The sequence below is a fragment of the Mesoplodon bidens genome, assembly GCF_964165515.1.
Source record: "Mesoplodon bidens genome assembly, chromosome: 1".
Taxonomy (NCBI): domain Eukaryota; kingdom Metazoa; phylum Chordata; class Mammalia; order Artiodactyla; family Ziphiidae; genus Mesoplodon; species Mesoplodon bidens.
The window spans coordinates 9,762,051-9,786,989 of NC_138176.1; the positions used below are offsets into that span (position 1 = coordinate 9,762,051).

Consider the following 24,939-nt stretch of genomic DNA (forward strand, 5'->3'; position numbering starts at 1 on the left):
AAAAGACACAGGCTCGCTGAATGGATACAAAAGCAAGACCCATATATATGCTGTCTACAAGAGACCCACTTCAGACCTAGGGACACATACAGACTGAAAGTGAGGGGATGGAAAAAGATATTCCATGCAAATGGAAATCAAAAGAAAGCTGGAGTAGCAATACTCATATCAGATAAAATAGACTTTAAAACAAAGAATGTTGCAAGAGACAAGGAAGGACACTACATAATGATCAAGGGATCCATCCAAGAAAAAGATATAACAATTATAAATATATATGCACCCAACAAAGGAGCACCTCAATATATAAGGCAACTGTTAATAGCTATAAAAGAGGAAATCGACAGTTAATGCAATAATAGTGGGGGACTTTTAACACCTCACTTACACCAATGGACAGATCATCCAAACAAAATTAATAAGGAAACACAAGCTTTAACTGACACATTAGACCAGATACTCTTAATTGATATTTATAGGACATTCCATCCAAAAACAGCAGATTACACTTTCTTCTCAAGTACACACAGAACATTCTCCAGGATAGATCACATCCTGGGTCACAAATCAAGCCTCAGTAAATTTAAGAAAATTGAAATCATATCAAGCATCTTTTCTGACCACAACACTATGAGATTAGAAATCAATTACAGGGAAAAAACGTAAAAAACACAAACACATGGAGGCTAAACAATACGTTACTAAATAACCAAGAGATCACTGAGGAAATCAAAGAGGAATTCAAAAACTACCTAGAGACAAATGACAATGAAAACACGACAATCCAAAACCTATGGGATGCAGCAAAAGCAGTTCTAAGAGGGAACTTTATAACACTACAATCCTACCTCAAGGAACAACAAACACCTCAAATAAACAATCTAAACTTACACCTAAAGGAGCTAGAGAAAGAAGAACAAACAAAACCCAAAGTTAGTACAAGGAAAGAAGTCATAAAGATCAGAGAAGAAATAAATGAAATAGAAACAAAGAAAACAATAGCAAAGATCAATAAAATTAAAAGCTGGTTCTTTGAGAAGATAAACAAAACTGATAAACCATTAGCCAGACTCATCAAGATAAAGAGGGAGAGGACTCAAATCAAAAAAATTAGAAATGAAAAGAGAAAAGTTACAACACACACCTCAGAAATACAAAGCATCCTAAGAGACCACTACAAGCAACTCTATGCCAATAAAATGGACAACCTAGAAGAAATGGACAAATTCTTAGAAAAGTATAACCTTCCAAGAGTGAACCAGGAAGAAATAGAAAATATGAACAGACTAATCACAAGTAATGAAATTGAAGCTGTGATTAAAAATCTTCCAACAAACAGAAGTCCAGCACCAGATGGCTACACAGGTGAATTCTATCAAACATTTAGAGAAGAGCTAACACCCATCTTTCTCAAACTCCTCCAAAAAATCGCAGAAGAAGGAACACTCCCGAACTCATTCTATGAGGCCACCATCAACCTGACACCAAAACCAGACAAAGATACTACAAAAAAAGAAAATTACAGACCAATATCACTGATGAATATAGATGCAAAAATCCTCAACAAAATACTAGCAAACAGAATCCAACAACACATTAAAAGGATCCTACACCATGATCAAGTGGGATTTATCCCAGGGATGCAAGCATTCTTCAGTATATGCAAATCAATCAATGTGATACACCATATTAACAAATTGAAGAAGAAAAACCATATGACCATCTCAATAGATGCAGAGAAAGCTTTTGACAAAATTCAACACCAATTTATGATAAAAACTCTCCAGAAAGTGGGCATAGAGGGAACCTACCTCAACATAATAAAGCCCATATACGACAAACCCACAGCAAACATCATTCTCAATGGTGAAAAACTGAAAGCATTTCCTCTAAGATCAGGAACAAGACGAGGATGGCCACTCTCACCACTATTATTCAATATAGTTTTGGAAGCCCTAGCCACGGCAATCAGAGAAGAAGAAGAAGTAAAAGGAATACAAATTGAAAAAGAAGAAGTAAAAGTGTCACTGTTTGCAGATGACATGATACTATACATAGAGAATCCTAAAGATGCCAGCAAAAAACTACTAGAGCTAATCAATGAATTTGGGAAAGTTGCAGGATACAAAATTAATGCACAGAAATCTCTTACATTCCTATACACTAATGATGAAAAATCTGAAAGAGAAATTAAAGAAACACTCCCATTTACCATTGCAACAAAAAGAAGAAAATACCTAGGAATAAACCTACCTAGGGAGATAAAAGACCTGTATGCAGAAAACTATAAGACACTGATGAAAGAAATCAAAGATGATACAAACAGATGGAGAGATACACCAAGTCCTTGGATTGGAAGAATCAACACTGTGAAAATGACTATACTACCCAAAGCAATCTACAGATTCAATACAATCAGTGTCAAATTACCAATGGCATTTTTTACAGAACTAGAACAAAAAATCTTAAAATTTGTATGGAGACACAAAAGACCCTGAAGAGCCAAAGCAGTCTTGAGGGAAAAAAATGGAGCTGGAGGAATCAGACTCCCTGACTTCAGACTATACTACAAAGCTACAGTAATCAAGACAGTATGGTACTGGCACAAAAACAGAAATATAGATGAATGGAACAGGATAGAAATCCCAGAGATAAACCCACACACCTATGGTCAACTACTCAATGACAAAGGAGGCAAGGATATACAATGGAGAAAAGACAGTCTCTTCAATAAGTGGTGCTGGGAAAACTGGACAGCTACATGTAAAAGAATGAAATTAGAACACTCCCTAACACCATACACAAAAATAAACTCATTAGAGACCTAAATGTAAGACCAGACACTATAAAACTCTTAGAATAAAAATAGGAAGAACACTCTTTGACATAAATCACAGCAAGATATTTTTTGATCCACCTCCTAGAGTAATGGAAATAAAAACAAAAATAAACAAATGGGACCTAATGAAACTTAAAAGCTTTTGCACAGCAAAGGAAACTACAAACAGGACGAAAAGACAACCCTCAAAATGGGAGAAAGTATTTGCAAATGAATCAATCAACAAAGGATTAATCTCCAAAATATATAAACAGCTCATGCAGCTCAATATTAAAAAAAGAAACAACCCAATCCAAAAATGGGCAGAAGATCTAAATAGACACATTTCTCCAAAGGAGACATACAGATGGCCAAGAGGCACATGAAAAGCTGCTCAACATCACTAATCATTAGAGAAACGCAAATCAAAACTATAATGAGGTATCACCTCACACCAGTTAGAATGGGCATCATCAGAAAATCTACAAACAACAAATGCTGGAGAGGGTGTGGAGGAAAGGGAACCCTCTTGCACCGTTGGTGCAAATGTAAATTGATACAGCCACTATGGAAAACAGTATGGAGGTTCCTTTAAAAACTAAAAATAGAATTACCATATGACCCAGCAATCCCACTACTGGGCATATACCCAGAGAAAACCATAATTCAAAAGGCACATGCACCCCAATGTTCATTGCAGCACTATTTGCAATAGCCAGGTCATGGAAGCAATCTAAATGCCCATCGACAGACAAATGGATAAAGAAATTGTGGTACATATATACAATGGAATATTACTCAGCCATAAAAAGGTACGAAATTGGGTCATTTGTAGAGATGTGGCTGGATCTAAAGACTGTCATACAGAGTGAAGTAAGTCAGAAAGAGAAAAACAAAAATCATATATTAATGCATATAGGTGGAAACTAGAAAAATGGTACAGATGAACTGGTTTGCAGGGCAGAAATAGAGACACAGATGTAGAGAACAAACATATGGACGCCAAGGGGGGAAAGCTGCGGGGGGGAGGTGGTGGTGGTGGGATGAATTGGGAGATTGGGATTGACATGTACACACTTATGTGTATAAAACTGATGACTAATAAGAACCTGCAGTATAAAAAAATAAATAAAATAAAATTCAAATAAATAAATAAAAGAAAATTATAGACTAATATCCAGCATGAACACAGACTAAATGTTCTTAAATTTTTTAACAAATAGAATTCAGCAATATAAGAAAAAGGATACTATATCATGACTAGGTGGGGTTTATCCCAGGAAAGGATAAATAAGGTTGGTGTAACATCTGAAAACTAAATAGCGTAATTCAGCAAATTAACATACTAAAAAAGAAAACCCAGGCGATCATCTCAATAGATGCAAAAAAAGATCTGACAAAATTGAACGTCCATTCATGATAAAAAAAATACTCAGCAAACTAGAAATAGAAGAGAATTTCCTCAGTTTGATAAAAGCAATCAACAAAAAACCTAAAACTAACATCATACTTAATGGTAAAAGATTACATGCTTTCCCTCTAAAAATGAGAACAAGGCAAGGACATCTGTTCTTACCACTTCTATTCAATATTTTATTGAAGTCCTAGACAGAATAATTAATTAGAAAAAGAAATTTAAAGGCATAGAGATTGGAAAGGAGAACCTAAAGCTGTCTTTATTTGCAGATGACGTAAGGGTCCACATAGAAAAAGAATCTATAAATATATTACCTAGAATAAGTGAGTTTATCAACATCACATGATAACAGGTCAATATGCAGAATCAATTGTATTTCTATGTATTAGCAGTAAACAATTAGAAACTGAAATTTTTAAAAATACCAATTATAACACACCATCAAAAATATTAAATACTTAGGAAAATGCTGAATAAAATATGTGCAAGACCTGTTCACTGGAAGCTACAAAACTGCTGAAATAAATAAGAAAACCTAAATAAATGGAGAGAGACATCATACTTGTGGGTCAGAAGACTCCCTATTATTAAGCTATCAATTTTCCCAAAACTGATCTACAGATTCAACATACTCCCAGTGAAAACCCCAGCAGGAGTCTTTGTAGAAACTGATAAGCATTTCTAAAATTTATGTGAAAAGCAAAGAACCTAGGATATCAAAATAATTCTCAAAAAGAGAAAACTGTATGACGTATTACATGATTTTAAACAGAAAAATTCTGAATAACTAGGATTAGTAGAATGATGTCACAACATTTTACATAGACAGATCTTTCCACTTCCCTAATAAATATTTATCATTAATAATTTTAAACACAACAAATGACCCACTAAGAGTAGCCATTTCCTATAATTTTATGAGCTTTACAATTGCCAGATTCCCATCCAAAGATAATAATGATTCATCTTTCCCCTTTATAAACTACTGGTCATGCACAAAACTCCACAAATGCTGCTTCCTTGGAACCATCATCTCTGGAGTTTTACAGACGATACTTCTTAACTACTTTCAACAACTTACTTACATGAGGAAAAGAGAGACACACACAGTGTTGAAAAGTTTCAGTGATTATTATCAGAATGAGAATTAACAGACAGTTCCATTATTAAGTGTTTACTGAAAAAAAGCCAGGCAGTAAGTTAAGTATTTGACATACATTACCACACTGAAGAAAATTTGTTGCAGTGAAAATGAAAATCACGAGGGGACTACGAATCCAAGGACAGCCTTTTATCTGTGTTTCTCTCAAAAGATTTAGCACACAATTGCACATGTGCTTTAAATACCTCAAAATGTTTCATTCATCTTTAAGGCAAACATGTCAGGTAAAGATGAGAGGTGAAGCAAGAAGAAAGAAGTCTTGCCGGTCCTAATGCATTTGTTCTCACTCTGCCTTGAACCACCCCTGAGTGCCATAGCAAACTCACAGGATATTTCACGTCTCCTGGGGAAACACAGCGATACTTGATACCTGTTGGACACCTTGAGAACGAGCTCTAGGCAATTCACGGTTCCAAAATCAGATTGCACTACATTCTTTTGACGATTCCATATTTTGTGAATTTGGATTTCTGGTGGTCGCTGTGATTAAAAGAAAGTACTGTACAAAAATCAATGTTGAACTGGAAATGGGGTGGCAGTGTCCAATCTGATTCCAAGATTTGAAAGGCTGTGTGGCTCCCAACAGGTGTGCAAAGACCATTTGTATTAATTTTGTAAGTAACTGTGGTTATTGAATAATGAAATTAAAATATCATTTTTCTTTTCTTTTTTTTTTTTGTCAAATGACTAATAGGTTACAAGGACACAAAAACTTAGTAAGGTGTTGGGACCTAATTATAATACTTGATAAATGGAACGGTCGGATCCTTCTTTTGACCTAGGGGATGCCATGAAAAATTACTGAGACATCAAAGGTGCCCACAAACCATGAAGCTTTGTGAACCTTGGCCAGGTCTCCTGGGCTCTCTCCAGTGGATAATCCTGAATCCCAGCACAGCTACAATAATCCAAAGCATAAGTGGATTTAGAGTGAAGGTAAACAAGGCTTTGCCCTAGAGCCCGCCCGCCCGCATTTGCCCTGCGAGGGCTCTGGCAAAGCATTCAGCTGTCAAACACTTTTGGAAAATCTGTAGAAGTGAAATATTTAAACTGCAGTTGGTTGAAACCATTGTCTCCTCCCTCTGTCACACATCTCCTGTCCTGTCGGAGTGCTGTGGGCATTTGGGGATGTGGCTAAGAGGAAAGTAAAACTAGAGGGAGCATTTTGCTTTGCATTTAATTTATGTGCTTTGAAGTCACTTCTGGTTCTAGTTATCTATCCTGGGACAGAAACGGTTTTCACGGGCACTGCTACTGCCACCCCGCCAGCGCCCCTACTGCAGGCCACAGGTTGTATAGAGTACGGTGATCTGGCCTGGAAGTATGTGGGTAGTGGAGAAATATGCCAGAGGAAAGACTAAACTAATAATAATAGTAGTAATAATAATAATGACAATAAGAAGAAGAAATAATTCTATTCTCTTCAGAGGAAACATTACAAAATATGTCACATGAAAAGGCGATCAAAGGATCTACAGCCAAAAAATACAGGGGGGCGGCAGGGAGGAGTATTTTAAAGGTGAAAGTGGATCTGGTAGTTACTAACAACATGACATTTTTCTGGGTTTTGTGGAGTTTGTAGAATTTGTCCACTTTAAAAAATTTTAATTTGTGGCAGTTTTCTCAATCTAAATAAGGAATCATTTCCATGCCTACTGTATTCATAATTGTGAATTCTTTTTCTTAAGAGGGTGCCCCTAATTGTCCACATTTCAGGTCCCATAAAACTGGACCTGCCAGGGGTAGGTGGGAGTACCAAATCTTGCCCAGGGACTGGGCCTGGGTCTCACCCTCGTGGCTCCCTGACCCCCTAGAGCACGTGGCTGGCTCACAGTGTTAAGAGGGGGACGCCCGAGCCAGGCCAGCAGGACACCTGAGCTACAGGACACAGCCAGGCCTACAGGACACATGGCCTCTGCCAGCCAGGACTCTCAGTGACCGACAAGTCACCATGGCCAGCGTGCCATGGATACACTTTTTAATTTTATTTTTAATTGTTTTTATATTGGAGTATAGTTGATTTACAATGTTGTGTTAGTTTCAGGTATACAGCGAAGTGATTCAGTTATACATATCTATACATATCAATCTACATCTAAATCTATATATATCTGTTCTTTTTCAGATTCTTTTCCCTTATAGGTTATTACCGAATACTGAGTGTAGTTCCCTGGGCTATACAGTAGGTCCTTGTTGTTTATCTATTTTATGTGTATTTTATGTGTATATGTTACTTGTTGTTTATCTATTTTATGTGTATTTTATGTGTATATGTTACTCCCAAACTCCTTATGTAACCCTCCCCCCAACCTTTCCCCTTTGGTAACTGTAAGTCTGTTTCCACTGTAGGAGGACCAAGGCGGCCCTCCAGGGTGGCCCCTGCTCCACATCTGGCTACAGTTGTCCTGGAATTGGATCTGGACGCTCTGTCCCTCGCCCCATCCCTTGGTTCCTTGTCCCTTCGCCATGCGGAGCTGCCCACCCTCTCCCACCCCGGCTTAGCAGCTCAGGTTCACAAACCCAGAGTTTCTGGGAGAGACAGGAAGGCCAAGCTGGACTCCAACCTCAGAACATTCCTAGCGGGGTCAGCAAGGCTGGGTACAGTCGCAAGGCTCCTTGTTAATGCCAGAGTGGCTCCAGAGCAGACCTGGCCTCCAGTCCCGATTCTCTGTCCCTCACAGCTGTGTCGCTTCAGGCAGCGGCTCTCCCTGTCCAAGCCTCAGTCTCTCCTCCTGCAACATGGAGATAATACCACTACTTCTGGGAGCTGGGAGTCCTGAATGAGAAAAGCACAAAAAGCACTAAACCCCATGCCCGTCTCGAGGCCACGAGCTGGGTTATCACCTCCCCGTTCTCAGCCCTGCACTCAGCCTCCCCGGTACATCTCAACACCTCCAAAAGGCTCCTCCCACACTTCTGAAACTTTTCTAAGAATCCCACTTCTACATTCTAATTCGGGCAGGCCTGGCCCATTTTCGGTGTCTCCCCTGACTAATTGTCACTTGGGGTGCATGAACTTACTGCAGGACCCCCGAGGACATGCCCATCTCCTGTCTCATCCACAACTCCCTCCATCACGTGGCTTTGAGTCCCCAGCTCTATCCCCCAAGATTCCTTAACGTACACTCTCCACTCCTGCAAACCTGCAGGGAGGATCTTACCTGCAGTCTACAGAGATGGGGAAACAAAGGGAGGATCAGAGAAGTCAAGCACGATGCTCAAAGCTTCAGAGCTGGCGAGTGGCAGAGGCGGGAGCCACCCGTCTGGCTCCCCAGCTGGACTCTGCCCTGCCTCTGCGGCCTCCCTTCCAGGTCCCAGCCCTTTCGCCCAGCCTCCAGTCCCCCGCAGCTCCTGCACTTGTGGGGACACACTTCCCACTTCCAGGCCTGAGAACTCAGAGCCAGGATCCAGGATTAACAACGCAACCTTCCCTTCCAGCAAGAACAATCGCGCTCTCCCAATTCTCAACAGAGTTGGTAAGCAGGGCTAACTGGGAAAACAAAACACAGTATATTCGAGGGAAAAGAAATAAATCCTCCTTTATTCAACGGGAACAGCATGTTCTCAAACACCGTCCCACATTTAGGACCAGCTAGATAATTTGCAGAGCCCAGTGCAAAAGGAAAACATGGAGGCCCCTTGTTCCAAAATTATTAAGAATTCCAAGCTGGTCACAGCAGAGCATGAAGCCAGGGGTGGGTTCCTCCTGAGGGGGTGGCACGCCCATGAAGCCGGCCCTGCCTGCTTTCCAAACTCATCTGTTTTTAAACCCAAAGTGCACATGAAGTACTGAGAAGCATCACACTTGCTCAGGACCTGATGGAGACGCTGCCTTAATCTGGCTGAGCCCAGGAGCCCACAGGCAGTCAGTCTGTAGGAGCCGAGGAAACGTCCCATATGCTAGGGGGCAGGCACCCCACTCCTGTGATCTAAGATGCCTGGTACAGCCTCACACTCCGTGAGGCAACCCGTGCGACCGCAGCAAGCCCCTCGTGCCGAAGGTTCCTCCTCTTTAAAATACAGAGGCTCAATCGGGTGGCTTCCAAGGTCCCTCTCGGCTCCACAGAGAAAGGGAAGAACTCACTTGTGATTTTTCACCTAACTTCTTCAACTTTAAACGCCAGCAAAGACAGTCATACTTTAAAGACTACTAATCGTAGCACAGCTCGATCCTGAAAGTCGACAAGATGCAGGGGAAAGGACAAAATGGGAAGAAAGCAGCTCAGCCAACGTGATGGCTGGATTCGTCCAGGGTCTACTTGCCAAAGGACTGTGGCAGGCTGGTCAGGGCAGCCTCCCTCCTGCACGGCCCCAGTCCCCCTGACACTTCCGGTCCAGCCCTCTCTTCCTTCCGTGTGTGGACCTGGGCATAAGTGACAAAAGAAATAACGTTCTTTTGAAGGCAAGGGCGCATGTGCATTGTACAGAGGTTGGAAATGAAAGCCAATGGAAAACATATTCGCATTTTCATTTGAAGGACCAGAAGAAGTAATGACCCCTGAGATGCCAGCTTGGACCCACAACTGCTCTGAACTCAAAGTCCTGCCCAAAAGCCTTGGGAAATTTCTCTTGGCCTCCTGCAGACACAGCCGGCCAGTCTCCCACAGGCTCAGAAACTGTAAATAAAGGAGCAGGCTTCCAGTGGGGTGTCATGAAAACTTACAATAGCCTTTGGGAATGGCTCAGTTGAGGAAGGGGTCTGGGACGCACTCCCCATCTGTCATCAGCCACCCTCCCACAGCCAAAGCACCCCGAGCAGGAGCTCCCCATGTGAGGTCCAATCTCTGGAACCCCATCCTCCAAGGACCAGCCTAGATTCAGGCCTAGAAACCAGTGATACCTCAGAATGCATTGCCATGGGGGTGTATGCTGGAGGCTGTCCTCTTCTTCATCTTTAGAGGGTCCCAGGGTCACATCTGAATATTTCTCTGTCCCTAGTATGGCGAGATTAAAAGTAACTACAAAGAGGCTACTTGCTTGGTCAACAAATCCAGAGGGGACCCCCCCAGGAGGAAATGATTACACGTCAGGCACATCATCCACATGGGCCCAGGGCTCTGTTCTCACCAGTCCCATTCCACTCACTGTTCGTCACCTTTACCCAGAGGCCAAGTGGAGCCTGATGAGGCTGGGGTGTGGGAATAGGGGGATGGGAGCGCTGGGCACCACACTGCCCTGAGCCAAAGGTCCCCCTCCTTCTGATGGGGAAAAAACAGAGCAGAGAGAATGAGAGGGCTGCAGGCCAAGGCCGGCGGATGGGGAGGCCAGCCGCTGGCACCGTGGAAAGAGAGAAGCTGGAAGACTGAGCTTTACCCTGAACGGCGGGCCCTGCCACGACTTTTATTTTTATCTTTTTTTTGCGTTACACAGGCCTCTCACTGCTGTGGCCTCTCCCATCGCAGAGCACAGGCTCCGGATGCGCAGGCTCAGCGGCCACGGCTCACGGGCCCAGCCGCTCCGCGGCATGTGGGATCTTCCCGGACCGGGGCACGAACCCGTGTCCTCTGCATCAGCAGGTGGACTCGCAACCACTGCGCCACCAGGGAAGCCCCCGGAAGCCCCCTTGCCACGACTTTTGATAGCAGGGTTGGAAGGTGGCCTCCACAACTCTGGCCAAGCGCAGGCACCTGAGGCCCGAGTAAGACACCTGTGCCAGGTGTGTAGGCGGAGACAGGGCCAGGAAGCGGGCGTTTAAGTAACCCGACACCGCGCAGCTGGGAGAGGGGCTCGTCCACATCCAGGGAAGGCAAGGGGATGCCTTTTCACTAAGAGAGGCTCTCTTTGTGAGGGTGCATGATGAATTCGAGAATTCCCTTGAGGGGCACAGGAGGAGAAGGGCAGACCAGCTGGGGGGGAGCCAGAGCATCAGGCAGGCTGCAGTTAAAGGAGCCGGGATGGCAGAGAAACACAGAATGCTTCCTCTTCTGCTGAACTTTGACTGCGTTCTCCCCGAGGGTCAGGAGAGAAATCAATTTAAACAGGTCCCTAATGGCTAAGGATGCATGAAGTGCAAAGGGGATGGGGCCTCCTTTTTGCAAGAGTGGTCGCCTGGGGGAGAAAAAAATAAAAAAGCATCACTCAGTGACCGCAGCAGAGATGTCCTGCAAGACATTTTCTCCACGCTTTCAGTTTGAGTGACTGCATTCTGTCTGTCCCACTCCATTAAATTCCAAGGAAAACTTGTCAGCCACGGCTCCAACCGAGAGTCTGGCCCAACGCTGGTCTGGAGCGTGGGGACAGCCGAAACAGAAGCGAGCCCTTGCACATTCCAGGAAACCAGACCCCCATTCTAATCGGTGCTGCGGCTGCAGATTCCAGGGCAGAGGGGCCGGTGCAGCTAGGTTTCTCTGAACCCTGCAGGGAAAATGCTCAGGAGAGAGAGGCATCACTTGGCTGTGGCCAAGGCAGCCGACTGAAGTCTAAAATCCACCTCAAAGTCCTGTACCTCATCAGGGCCACCGTCTGCAAGTCTAAGTGAGATAGATCGAAACAGAAAAGACACAGCTTTGGAAACAAGTTTCCCATGGCCAAAGGCCCTCAGCCTTATTTTTGTCAAAAGAAACTGAATTCGCAGGTAGCAACTGTTGTTTTTTTTAAAGCTGTATAATTGGATGATGGACCACTACACTCTCTGTCTTTTGCAGACAAATAACGAAGTAAAACTCAGGAGAGTTACGTGTGACCCATTTCTCTGCTCCTAATGAATAAAGGAGGAAGAGGGGGAGGAGCCTGGGAGCCTGGCCTCAATTTCCAGCCCACACTGGCACTTCCAAGGCCTGGCAGCCCCTGGCTTTCCGGTGCAGTCTCTCAGACGGCTCAGAGTGGGAAAAGCTCGCCTGACGCCAGACCTCAGACTGCAAACCCGTCCCTCATATCCATGGGCCCTGAGCGAGTAACTGTTTGCAGGGGCTGGGACCAGGCTGCTGCCGATGATGCTGGAAAAGACTCGGGCAGGTGAAGTGAAGGAGGAGAAAGACAACCCAAACAAGGCTAAGACAGCCTCTCTGGAGGAGGAACAGCTTTCAGGGGGCACCCGGCCAGCTGGCTGTCAGTCATAAGCACGGCCCAGTTCTCTGCAGCTTCAGCTTTACTGGTAAAAGATGCCTTTTCCAGAACAATGCATCTATGTCTAAAGGTGCCTGTCATTGATAACCGCTTTTCAGTCTCACTGGCAAAAAAAAAAAAAAAGTCCTCGCTTGCATACTCATTGTGAATGCTTGGGTTTGCTGGGTATTGTTGCCTTTAATAGTTTTTTTCTGACCTGTCGGATGTCAGAAACAAAAGTCAGAAAAAGAAGTTTCCAATCAGTTCCACCACACGATTTCTTTTTTCAGAAGTCTCCTGAACACCCGGATGATGTGTCCATTATTATCTTTGGGGAAACCGCTGACTGCTCAGCTCACAAAAACACTATTAACTTTCCTCCTGATAAGCACCTGGCTCCAGTCTTGACCTTCCCAGATTTCTCAGCTGGGTTCCCTTCCCGCTCCAGCTCCTTCCTCCTGGTTGTTGTGTCTGAAGCGGCCAAGGCAGCGCAGGCTCCCGAAGCCTCCAGCTGCAAGCAGCGGGCTGGGCGGTGACGGGTCCATTTATTAAAGGTCTGGGACACACTCCTGAGCTGTCAGCAGCCACCCTCCTGTAACCCCTGGTTGGGGAGGGTGGGCCTGGGGCTTGGGAAAGTAGAAGGGGGGATGTGATGGGGAAGCAAGACCCTCCATCCAGGAAGGGGACAGTTCTTCCTGAGAGGCACCCCCTGCCCGTTCGCTGATGAGCCTTGTCCTCGAGGTGTGAGAAGGGTAACTTGTAAAACTGAGCCCAAACTCAGAAGGAATCTTTGGCTCAAGTGAGAAGTGAATAGTGGGTCTTAAGACCCAAGACAAGCCACTTCCCCTCTCTGGGTCTCAGTCACCTCACCACTAAGACGAGGGGCCGACTAGACCACTTCCGACATCCCTTCCAGCTCCCTCCCAAAATTATATGATCTAATAAATCTGAAAAGTGCATTTCCTGATCTTTTCCTTTCAGTATGTAATTCCCATCCTTATGGAATATTCTTATTTTCCAGGCTGGCTTCCTGCATCCTGTACCCCAGTTTCTTCTGAGCCATCGGAGCTGTCTAGTCACTTTCAAGGTGACTTCTGGGGCTGGGATTCGGATTTCCCCAACAGGAAGAGGAGATAAAATAAAAGTCTGGCCTTACTACGTTCACACAACAGAATATTATTCGGTCATAAAACGGAATGAAGCGCGGACACACGCCACGTGGATGAACCTTGAAAACATTACCGTCAGTGAAAGAAGCCAGTTACAAAGGACCACAAATGTATGATTCCACTTATATGAAATGTCCAATGTCCAGAATAGGGAAATCCATAGAGACAGAAAGCAGATTAGTGGTTGCCTAGGGCAGAAAGGAAGTATGGGGTGACTGCTAACCGGTCCCGGGTTGCTTTTTGGAGTGATGAAAGTATTCTAGAATCACACAGTGATGATAGTTGCCCTTCTCTGTAAGTATATAAAAACTCTGACCTATCCGCTTTAAAAGGGTGAATTTTGGGCTTCCCTGGTGGCGCAGTGGTTGAGAGTCCGCCTGCCAATGAGGAGGACGCGGGTTCGTGCCCCGGTCCGGGAAGATCCCACATGCCACGGAGCGGCTGGGCCCGTGAGCCATGGCCGCTGAGCCTGCGCGTCCGGAGCCTGTGCTCCACAACGGGAGAGGCCACAGCAGTGAGAGGACCGCGTACCACACACACAAAAAAGGGTGAATTTTATGGTACGTGAATAATATCTCAATAGAACGGCATTAAAGAAAAAAGTCACTGTTTCTTTTTACTTCTTTAATGTGGCTACTAGAGAACTGTATTTTATATATGTCACTCCAGTTGTATTCCGGCCTATGTGTAACCAAACAATCGAATAAACATATTGCTCACTTTTCCGAACAAGCACAAACAGTCTGGCCTCCTCCTGCATCCTGGACAGAGCTGGCATCCGGGAGGCTGAGTGCAGAGAGCCGTGGGCTGGGCGTCCAGAAACTCAGAGTCTCTGTCACAGCCTGGCTTGTGACCTCGGGCTTTCACACCCCCTCACTGGTCCTGGCCCCTCAATGAAAACACAAGTGTTGGACCAGATGACCTGACCACCACACAATCCCCCTTAGGTCAGACCGTCTGTAATTACAACTCCATCCGCAGGTAAGATCAAACTTTAACAGTTCTCTTTCTACCCCAAACACTGCTTATCTCCTAAAAGCAGTCAATCTGGGAATAAAAGTCACTTCAAGACAGACCAGGTAATTTACTGACTGAGCAGAGTGCCCGGTCTGGTACCATCCTATGCCATTTATCCTGAAGGATTTCCTTCGGGAGAATTTCTTCTTGGCTTCTTCTGCCCCAGCTGTCAGTGACTTAGGAGGTGGGTAATTCTATAGCTGACGGTAACGGATATGGGTACAACCCCCTGGAAAATAATTTGGCAACCCCCTGGAAAAAAATGTATGGCCCTTGGCATACACCAAGGGCCATAAAAAAAACTTAACCTTCCATCCAGTCATTGCACTTCTTAGTATCTATCTCAAAAGAATAACCCTAGATTCAGAAATAACCATGAACACAAAAATGTTTGTTTTGGGGCAAACGTGGCCCAAATGGACACAAAGGAGGACTAGTTAACCAAATGGTGGTAATGCTCGGGACAGAAATGATGAAGCTGCTGGAATAATGGTGGAATCCTGAATCTTTTCTCTTCTTTTATTTTTGATGTGATTAAAGTTTATTTATAACTTTCAAAAACTGGCATAGTGCATGCAGTATGCCATCAAATGTATAAATGCATTTCCCATGATGTCTAAACAGTATGGTGAAAAGGGATGAAAAAGAGTCTTTAAGCTGAGAGGGAAAATCTTGGTATATTCATCCCAAAGGAAATCAGACCACAGCTGAAAAGACATTGAAGCATCTCAGCCCTGATTAATCTGGTGTGTCCACCACTATATTTATACTAATTTTTTTTCTTTTTAGCAAGAGCACTGTAATTATGGTTCAAGGGCATTAATAGGTGCTTAGAACTCTTGAGAGGAGAAGTCAGTCATTATATGGATAGCTTTTTGGTCATCTTCCAACCCAAGGAGCTTATTTTTGGCGGGGGTGGGGGAGGAGTTTTCTTTAGCATCATTTTGTAATGGGAGACTAAGTGAAAGCACCCACTGTTTCTGCCTCATGGGAATCATGTGCATGGACCCCAGCCTCTCCCAAATAACCCCCTGCTTTAGCAGGAAAGTACAGCTGAGGAGGGAAGGGCTCGAAGGCTCTGCCTTGGGCCTCAGGATGGAGCCCACACTGACCCACCATCCTCCTGCCCCGATGAGCTAAGCCGCTTGTGAGAGCTGTGTTCCCTTTGGGTGCCTCTCTCTGAAGTGAAGGGTTGGGTTATGGGACCTGCGAGAACCTTCCACACTCAGATTTTGTGCGCTGGGATTCTGTCCACAGCCAACTGGTGTCTTTGGCCAGTCACCAGCGTCTCTGAGAGGACGGAGGTGTCCTTGTCCACAAAATCCCAGAAGACATGAAAATGGAGAGTTGGTGTGGTTAGAGATGGATTGTGGAAGATGAGGGCACAGCTGTATTTTTCAGAGGATGAAGAACTATATGGCTGACCAACGGTGAGTGCTCCAAGAGAAGAGCCTTGGATGAGAGGGTTCCAGGGCCCCACAGACAGAAGGGGATCAGTGCACATGGGGCCTTTCTAGAAGGTCTCAAACTCTTGCCCTTCCTCCTATACCTTCTGTGCTGTTATCAGACTTCTCCTCCTGGGTTTTTTCCAACGAGGGCTGAACCGCATTGGGCTACATTTTCCAGAGCCAAAAAGGTCAAGTTGGTGGAGAAATGTCAAACTAGGACCCAAGAAACCCCAACTCAGGCCACTTCTTGACCAGTAAATGTTCAATAGAAACGTAGCCTGAACACTCAGCGTGCAGACCACAGGCTCCCTGGTAAAGAGCACGCGCTCTCTGTGGTGGAGACACAGAGATGGCTGTGTGGTCAGAACCCAGGTTTCCAGAAACTAGGAGGCCGTAGAGGAGACAGTGCTGTTCAGGGCCCCAGAACAGACTCCAGAGACACCAACATCCATCTTCCAGGAACGGACAGACCAAAGGCAGGCAGAGGATCAGCAGGAATATAGTTGACCGTACCAATCCACTAGACCTAACTGATGTTTATGAAACACTCCCCCCAACAACAGCAGGAGATTCTGCTGTTCACATGGAACGTTCACCAAGAGAGACCACATCCTTGACCAGACAACACATCCCAACAAATTTAAAAGAAGACAAAAAGGGGCTTCCCTGGTGGCGCAGTGGTTGAGAGCCCACCTGCCGATGCAGGGACACGGGTTCGTGCCCCGGTCCGGGAAGATCCCACGTGCTGCGGAGCGGCTGGGCCCGTGAGCCATGGCCGCTGAGCCTGCGCATCCGGAGCCTGTGCTCCGCAACGGGAGAGGCCACAACAGTGAGAGGCCCGCGTACCGCAAAAAAAAAGACCAAAAAAAAAGAAAGAAGAAGAGAAATCATACAAAGCATGTTCTTAGACCACAGTGAAACTGAACTAGAAATCAATAACAGAAGGCCAGCTGGAAAACCCACAAGTATTTGGAGATTAAGTAACACGCTTCTAAGTAACACCTGAGTCAAAGACATCTCAAGAATAATCTGGGAGTGAGGCAGACTTGGGTTCAAATCCTGGCTCCACCTCCCTCTACTGGGTAGCCTTGGACAATTATCAGTCACTTCTTGGAGCCTCATCTCTTCCCAGCTGGAGAACGGAACGATGCCCCTCCCTCCCTCGGTAGCAGTGAGGGAAGCACACGTTTGGCCCCTAACACAAAGAGCACAGTGCCCAGCTCCCAGAAAGTACCCAGTGGTGGTAGCTCTTCTGGTCACTGTTCTGCCCACTGATGTTTCTCCTACCACCTGGCTGTCCTGGAGAACACTGTCCCTGTCCCCCCCTCCCCCAGGCTAGCTCACTCTCTGCCAGCGAAAACAAGATGTGACTGCTGAACGTTGAGCCTTCCCTCCTCTGTATCCAGTTGGCAGCCATTGGCCTGGACAACCCCAACTGGCAGAAGCCTCTGTGTCCATCCATCCCCACCGAGCAGGGATGCCACTTGGAATACTGGCACCAAAGAGAGAGCTCTCCTAGTCCTGGGGTGTGAGATGACTCAACTGTTGGATGATCTAGTAAAATCTCGCCCGAGACTATGTGAAAGGGAAGTCTACCACAAATCTCACCAAACTCTCAGAAAAAAATAATAAAATAAAATAAAATAAAATAAAAGTTTATCAGGCAGACAGGCCTACCGTCTTCTCCTTGAGATTTGATTGCACAACTAATGAAAAAGATGTTTCCTGAGGTTTGAAAATATTGCACAAGGCTCTGACTCATTAAGACAGGGCTTATTCAAATTTGAAAATTATCAAAAATTCCAACCACAACAACACGCCACCATGAAACCACCTGAAACCACCATGTGCCCGAGGAAGCATGATTATCCCCCGGTGAGGGACCAGCTGCAGTCACATGACGCTGTGGAGGGCTGCTTGTACAGAACACACTGACTTGACAATTTGTCCTAGGAATGGAAAATAATAGGGTATCCGTGGGCTCCCAAACTTTTTTTTTTTTCTTAAGATGTGACAAATCTTTCCTTGTGAGGAATTCCCAAAGCATGGAAAACAAACCAAGCATCATTCAAGAAGGTCTTGGGGCTGCTATACACTGCTCTCTCCTGTGTGTCACATACTCTAAGGAGGGTCAATGAGATGACATTTGTAAAATCCCAGGCATTCCAGGCATGCAGCTCTTCAATCAAGAGAAGTCACACACTTCTCAGATGGTACAGACAACGCCTGGGGGTTTCAGAGGGTGACAACAGGCAACGTGGTGTCTTGAGTCTCTCTGCCCAGAGAAGCTTTTCTAACATATTTGTTGGCAAACCCCAAGTCAGCCTCCAGGACACAGGTCCCGCATCACCCTCCTTCTCTGTGACACCTTCTTTAAGCCACTCACGCACCTTATCCCCAGGGAGACATCATTACAGCGCTTCCTCTACTGAGCGGACTCCTTGACGATGATGATGATGATGATTATGATGATGATGCTTATTATTATAGCTAACACTGACCCAGTTCTAGTAATGCACTGGGCACAGTTCTAAGCACTAAGTTCATATAATGAGGTGTTTCCATCTTTCAACAATCCTATGACATAGGTATGTATGCACCATTATTTTTATAATGATTTTACTGATGAGGAAACTGAAACTTAGAGAGTTTAAGTCACATACGAGAAGTCATCCTTTTAGAAAGTGGTGATCTGACTCCTTAAGCTGGTGTGATATGACCTACTACGAACTGCTTGAGATCATGGGCTACCCAGCCTTTCTCACCTCTGATTCCTTCTATCTGGACCTTCTAAGTACATAGAAGGTGTTCAATAAAAGCTCTGAATGAACTTAGAAATAGAACTCATGTACATAGAAGGTGTTCAATAAATGCTCTGAATGAACTTAGAAATAGAACTCATGTCACTAATTCCAAAAGCTGAACTCTGCCCTTCCAGCAGCAACAGACATGCCTCTTCAAGGGGGGCCATTTGGGGTGGCTACATTTCTCATGTTCTCTGCTGACATTAATTTTCCCTCTTTTTGTTAACAGCAGAGAAGATGGGGAAGGAAGGAGAAAGGGCGCAGGAGGGATCTCACTCCAGAGGACACATGAAGCCCAGCCTCGGAGCCCCTGGGAAACAGCAAGGGCCACCAGGTTCAGTGGAGCTCACCTCCTGGGGCTGGGCATGTCACCACAGTGGTCATCTGGGGACTTGCAGCAGACAGCACAAAGCTGCAGTACGAGGCAACCAGACCCAAGTGGGCCACAGGCATTCAACTCGAATGCTGGCTTTAACCATCAGTAACTTAAGAAAAAGAAATAACTCTTAAAGAAGCCAGCCCAGGCTTTAAAACAAGGATGAGGTTACCACAATTCTTCAGAGACTAGCTTTCTTACAAGAATCACACACCATTCCAGCTGGAAGAGCCCTCAGAGATCACCTGGTCCAATCCCTCACTGTTGAGGCTCTGAGGGCTCGGGAGCTGGTCACCTGGTCAGCTAACAGCCTAGCAGGGTCACAGGCAGTCTCGGCCTGTCAGTCCCTCCACCCCAGCTAGCCTTCCAAGGAACCCTCACCCACTGCCAAGCTTGATTTCTTCTTCAAATTAAGCCTCACCATCGCTATTTATTCACTTGAAATATAAGCTCATGGAAAGTCTGATTTCTCAATCCAAGGCACGGAACGGCATCCAGGATCACACAACTCCAAATGGACTCAGAATCCAGCCCTTCAGTCCCGAGGCTGCCGGACGTCTGACCACAGTTAGCTCATGGTCCCCGCCATAATCACTTACTGAATGCAGTTATTTTAAGTGCTAATGCAATCTATTTACAGCTCCTCTGGATGGAACGAAGTTACTCAGACGCTTGGCTTCTATACACTTGGCTTACTAATTTTATGAAACCTTAATATTTTAACTCTTTAGCAAAACCAACTGAGAACAAAAGAAGATAACCAACCAGAGTGAGCAAAGCCTTACAAACGATTCAAAAGACATCTAAGCCAGTGGTGGTTCTTCACCAGGAATGCATGGCCAGCCTGCACCTTCAGAAGCCCTCCCTTGTCAGGCCTGGGGTGAGACCAGGACGAGGAGTTCCTGGGCTTAGAGACCTCTGGGCTCGGGGCTGCTGGGTTTTTTTTTTTTTGGGGGGGGGGGGGTAGCTTTCCTCGAGAGTGTACCAGGAGGAGAAAAGGACTAGGCTTCTGATGCTTGAGGAGGCTTTTTCAGGCCTCTTTTCTGGCTTCCTGTCCTTTTTTTGGCAGAAATCTGCTACACATCCTGGCTAGTTTTTTGCAGCGTCTGGGAATCCGGAGGAGCCTTTCTCTGCCCAAGGGCAGTTTGGGGCCTGGGGCTCTGGTTTGGATGCATCTCTGCTACAGCTGCTTCTGCTTTTTTGGTTTTTCTTCAGCAGGGGCTGCCTTGATGGCAACTGGGGGCAACCATGTCCTCAGACCCCTGTGCCTGCGGAGCGAGAACTGTGACGTGTCCTTTGTTTCTGTTTCATCTTAAGGCCACGGCCATCTGGAGCTCTGTTTATTCCAGCTATTAGCTTCGGCTTAGCTGGGGTTGGCTTATAATCTCGGTTTCTCTGTCAACAGCACAGAGTGCTTATGAATGGGCTGTGGACCAGATGCACGGGTTCAAGTCCTGGGCAAGGTACTGCTCTGTGACTCTATCTCCCAGCTGTAACCCGGGGAGGACTACAGCACGCCCCTTATAGGGTTGTTAGGAGGATCAAATGGGTTAACACAGGCCTGGCACAGAATAAGCACGAAGTATATGTTAGCCCTTATTATCAGACTATTAGTAATTGCAATTCCTTTCTTTTTTCGTAATCCCCTGACCAGTATAGAGTTTTTGCTTTAAGCCAATCCAAGCTGCCCCTGGTGGAAGACGACAGCTCTTTTGATCTCTGGTATAACTGGACACTTTCCCATCCAAACCCTGACAGCAGCACTGATTTCTGAAATAGATGATTTGCCTTCATTTCCAGAACCATGATTAGAGACCCTCTCTGAAGTCTTTGCGAAGCTTACAAATAAAAGGGCTTTCTTTCGAATGGTGGCACGTTCCGCCATCCAAAGATCCACTGTGGCTCCCAAATGCTGCTCGCCAGCCTGTCCTACCTCCCTTGCCCGTGCCCTCCGCTCCAGACAAACCCTCTTCGCGATCTCGTGAATCGGGGAGCCGATCCAGGCCTCCAGTACGACAGCGCCTCCTCCAAAAGGCCTCGCATGGGCACTCCAGCTAAAAGAGTGCTCTTGCCAAGCCTCCCAGCTGGACAGGCGGCCAATGCACAGCATTTAACAATGACATCAGGTGACCTGCTTGTGGGCAGGGCTTCGACTGAATGAAGTCTTGGCTCCCAGGCTCCTGTCCTCAGAGGTACGTCCAGGAAGTCAAGGGCGGAATGCTAGATGGGGGGAGAAGGGCGGCAAAAGTGAAACCTTCCGTTGAGGAAAGACTGGGTGGCCGTGTATCTCCAGCACCTCTGGTTTCTTCCTTCGTTCATTTATTCATTCAACATGCCCCCACGCATCTGCCAGGTGCCTCCTATGTGCCAGGCAGACACACACACACACACACACACACAGTGCCGGATGCACCGTAGAGCTCAGTAAATATTTGCAGAAAGAAAGACGGACAGAGGAGAACAGCTCGCACCCTCTGTCTCTCCCTCCGTTCTGGGCCACCACGCTCATCCTTCTGTGGCTGTCCCCTCGCTGGTTCTCCTGGGAGCCCGCTGAGGGCCTGACAGCCAGTGGGAGAGGACCTGTTTCCCTCCCCACACACGGTGACTATTAATGACCTGAAACTTACTCAGTGACTCCACCTCGCTGGCAATAAATTCGGTGCTTGAATACTGCCAGTTACTCAGGACCCTGTGCAGCGAGACTACAAACAGTAACAGCTGGCTTGTTTTTGACAAAAACACACAATGTGCTTTTTTTTTTTCAATGTACTTTTTTTATACTCATCACCTCACACCCAAACTATTGCACTAGCCCGAACTCCGTGCCCTGGCGTGTTCGGCATTCTACTGCTAGCTTTGTCCTACCCAGGTTTTTTTGGTTAGTGTTTGGTTTTTTTGTTTTGAGCTGCCCTGGCTCGAGAAAATCTGAGAACACTTTGGCCCTGGGGCTCTGCACCACCAGCCTGGGTCACCCCTGATGCCCCCCACCCCAAGCATCCCCAGCCACACCAATCTATTCACCAAACAAGACTTGGCTCAGCCTGACCCCCGCACTCCACGTGGGATGCACTTCAGGCCCTCCCCAAACTTCCTTTACGCAGCCTGACCTCCCTTCCCCAGGCTTGGGGTTAAGCACTGGGTTGCTTCTGAGTAAGGCTGTCCGGGTTCAAATTCCAGCTGAGTGGCCTTGGGCAAGTAATTCAACCTCAGTTCCTCCACCTGTAAAATGGGAATGACAGCAAAGGCTCCCTCCTCTCGAGGCTGTGAAGGCCGAGTGCAGTCACACGTGTAACACACCAGGCACACGGACTGGGGCACAGAGTGGGCACCCAATACGCACGTGTTGTCATGCCCAGACCTCAGACTCTGCAGGTTCACTTCTCTCTGGAATATCTCTCCTCCACCCTCTAATTAGGCTGTTTCCTGAGCGCGGAGGCTGGCTCCCTGCTCCCATGCTGGCGGAACACACAATCTCCGTTTCACCTACACTGCTCTGGCACCTTCCTCTCTGTGTCGGCCAACCTGTGCCAGGCCCTAGTGCTGGACCGTTTTCCTACAGAGAAAACCTAGAGCAGCCCCTTGCGCTGGGCTCCCCTCTTTCCCTTTCCACGCACTGCCCGCGGTGAAGAGGCACCGTGTGGCTGCAACCAAGTGCACTGCCAAGCAGGGCTGGCCCATCCCCACACCGCTGAAGTGGCCGGAGCTGAACTCCGTATTGTTTTTCCACATGGTCTCTCTGACTGGAGACGAGAAGCATCCCTCTGGAAGGTCCCGCGAGAGAGTTAGACGATTGCTCCACCCTTTGCCCCATCACCACCACCTCCCCTGCCAGGATGGGTCTTGATGATAGAGAAAAGATGCTTAAGGAGGGAGAGGGTACCCTTCTCCCTCATCCCTAACCCTCTCCCCTCAACCCTGCGTCTGCATTTTTTGTGATCCAAAACCACATTCAGCTTGTTCAAAAAGAACCACTTTCATTTTTGTAGGGTTGGCTCAAAACACGGGAAGCAAGGCGGCAGCAACGCCGCTGCACCGCCTAAACTGGTGCCTGGCCAGGGCGGCGGGGGGATGGGGGTGGGGGGGCGGGGAGGTCATCTGGGGAAACTGCGGAGCCTGACGGGCAACACCGTCCCTTTCAAATAAAAAGGCAATGTTTTCAACGACAGTATCCGAAATAAAAATGAATGCATGGTTAATTTTAAAGGGGGATGGGGGCAGATGCAGAGAAAGAAGGGAAAGCTACAGAAGTTAGACCCGGTGGTCCCAAAGCCTCAGACTCACGCAGCACAAGGCACCTTTTTCAGCCCCGAACCTCTCAACTCTCTTTATGCCCACATTCCTGTCTTGTTTGTCCCCCAGGCCCTGGCGCGGTGTGGTTCCCCGCGGGGCACCCAGCAGCCGACCAGCGGGCGGGATGCCCCGTCACCCTGGCTCCGGGCTTCTGGACAGAGCACGTCCAGGACCCGCCGCGCGCGGAACAGACCCTGGGCTAGGCGCAAAGCTCGGTTCCGACGGAGCCCGCGCAACGCTGGCACCGCGGGGGCGGGTGCCCGCCTCTCCCGGCCAGTGGGCGCCCGGAATACCCCGCCAAGCTTCGCTGCCCCTCTGCCGGCCCGTCCGTCCCGCGGGGGCAGGTCGGGGCCGGGAGGCGGAGAGCGGGGAGCTCCCCGGAGCACAGGTACCTTGGCCGCAGGCGCCGCGCTGCAGGACGATGACCGGCGGCCGGTGCAGCCTCTCAGAGCGGCGGCTGGCGGCGCGCAGCCGGCACAGGTTGGCGTAGGTAGTGGCGTCGCTGCCGCACACCGGCTCGCTGCTGGCGCACACGCAGAGGCCGGCCTGCGCGCGCCGCCGCACCGTGGCCGAGGCGGGCACGCCGAAGGGCACCACGCACTGCAGCCCTTCGCCGCACGGGCCCTCCTGCAGGCCGCACTCGGCCCCCTCGGGCGCGCCGCACACCTCGCAGCAGCCGCACGCGTCGCGGACGCGGCCGCCCTCGCAGTGTGCCGGCGGCGGAGCGCAGCGCGCGGGCTCGCAGCGCTCGGGACACCCGGCTGCGCCTGGCGCCGCGAGCAGCAGCAGCAGCAGCAGCGGCGGGAGGAACGGGGCGCGCGGGGGCTGCATGGCGGCTCCGACGGCGGCGGCGGGCTGGGCGAGGGCAGGAGTGCGGCGCCGGGGAGAGCACGGGAGGGACTCGGGGCCAGCGGGCGCGAGCGCGCGCGGCCGCGCGGCCCAGCCCATTGGCCTCGCGGCGGTGACGAGCTGCCTTGGGGACGGGCACTGCACCCGGGAGGGGGGCCGGCCGGATGGCGGGAGGGCGGGCGGGCGGCTGGACCGGGGACCGCCCGCGGCGGGGGCAGGGCGGGCGCGCCGGGGCACGGCGGGGCTCGTGGGCGCGGGCGGGGCGGCTCGCGGGTCGGCCCGCCGGCTCGCGGGGCCCCGTTTCCCGGTGTCCGCTTCCCACGTATCCGCCTCCCGCGGCTTCCTTCGCCGCGGTTCGTGACCTTAAAACTAAAAAGAGGCTCTGCACGGGGGAACCTGTGGTGGCCCGGCGCGCGAGCGCCCGGGAAAGTTCCCGCAAATTGCCGAGTTGGGGACCCGCCCCGGCCGCGGGAGGGGCCGTTGCCCAGACCCCGGGCGGTGGCACCGCCGGCCCCGGTCACGCGCTCTAGAGGAGGAGGACGAGC

General features: G+C 48.0%; 1 protein-coding gene across 1 annotated transcript in view; it reads right to left on the bottom strand.

The window, feature by feature from the left end:
* HTRA1 (HtrA serine peptidase 1) overlaps positions 1–24,508 on the bottom strand; it is a 57,295-nt gene extending 32,787 nt beyond the window's left edge. Inside the window, exon 1 of the mRNA XM_081231322.1 lies at positions 23,938–24,508. Within this exon, the coding sequence (XP_081087448.1) occupies positions 23,938–24,493 (556 nt within the window). The 5' untranslated portion in view covers positions 24,494–24,508. The remainder of the gene's footprint in view (positions 1–23,937) is intronic.
* Between the last annotated feature and the right edge of the window lie 431 nt (positions 24,509–24,939).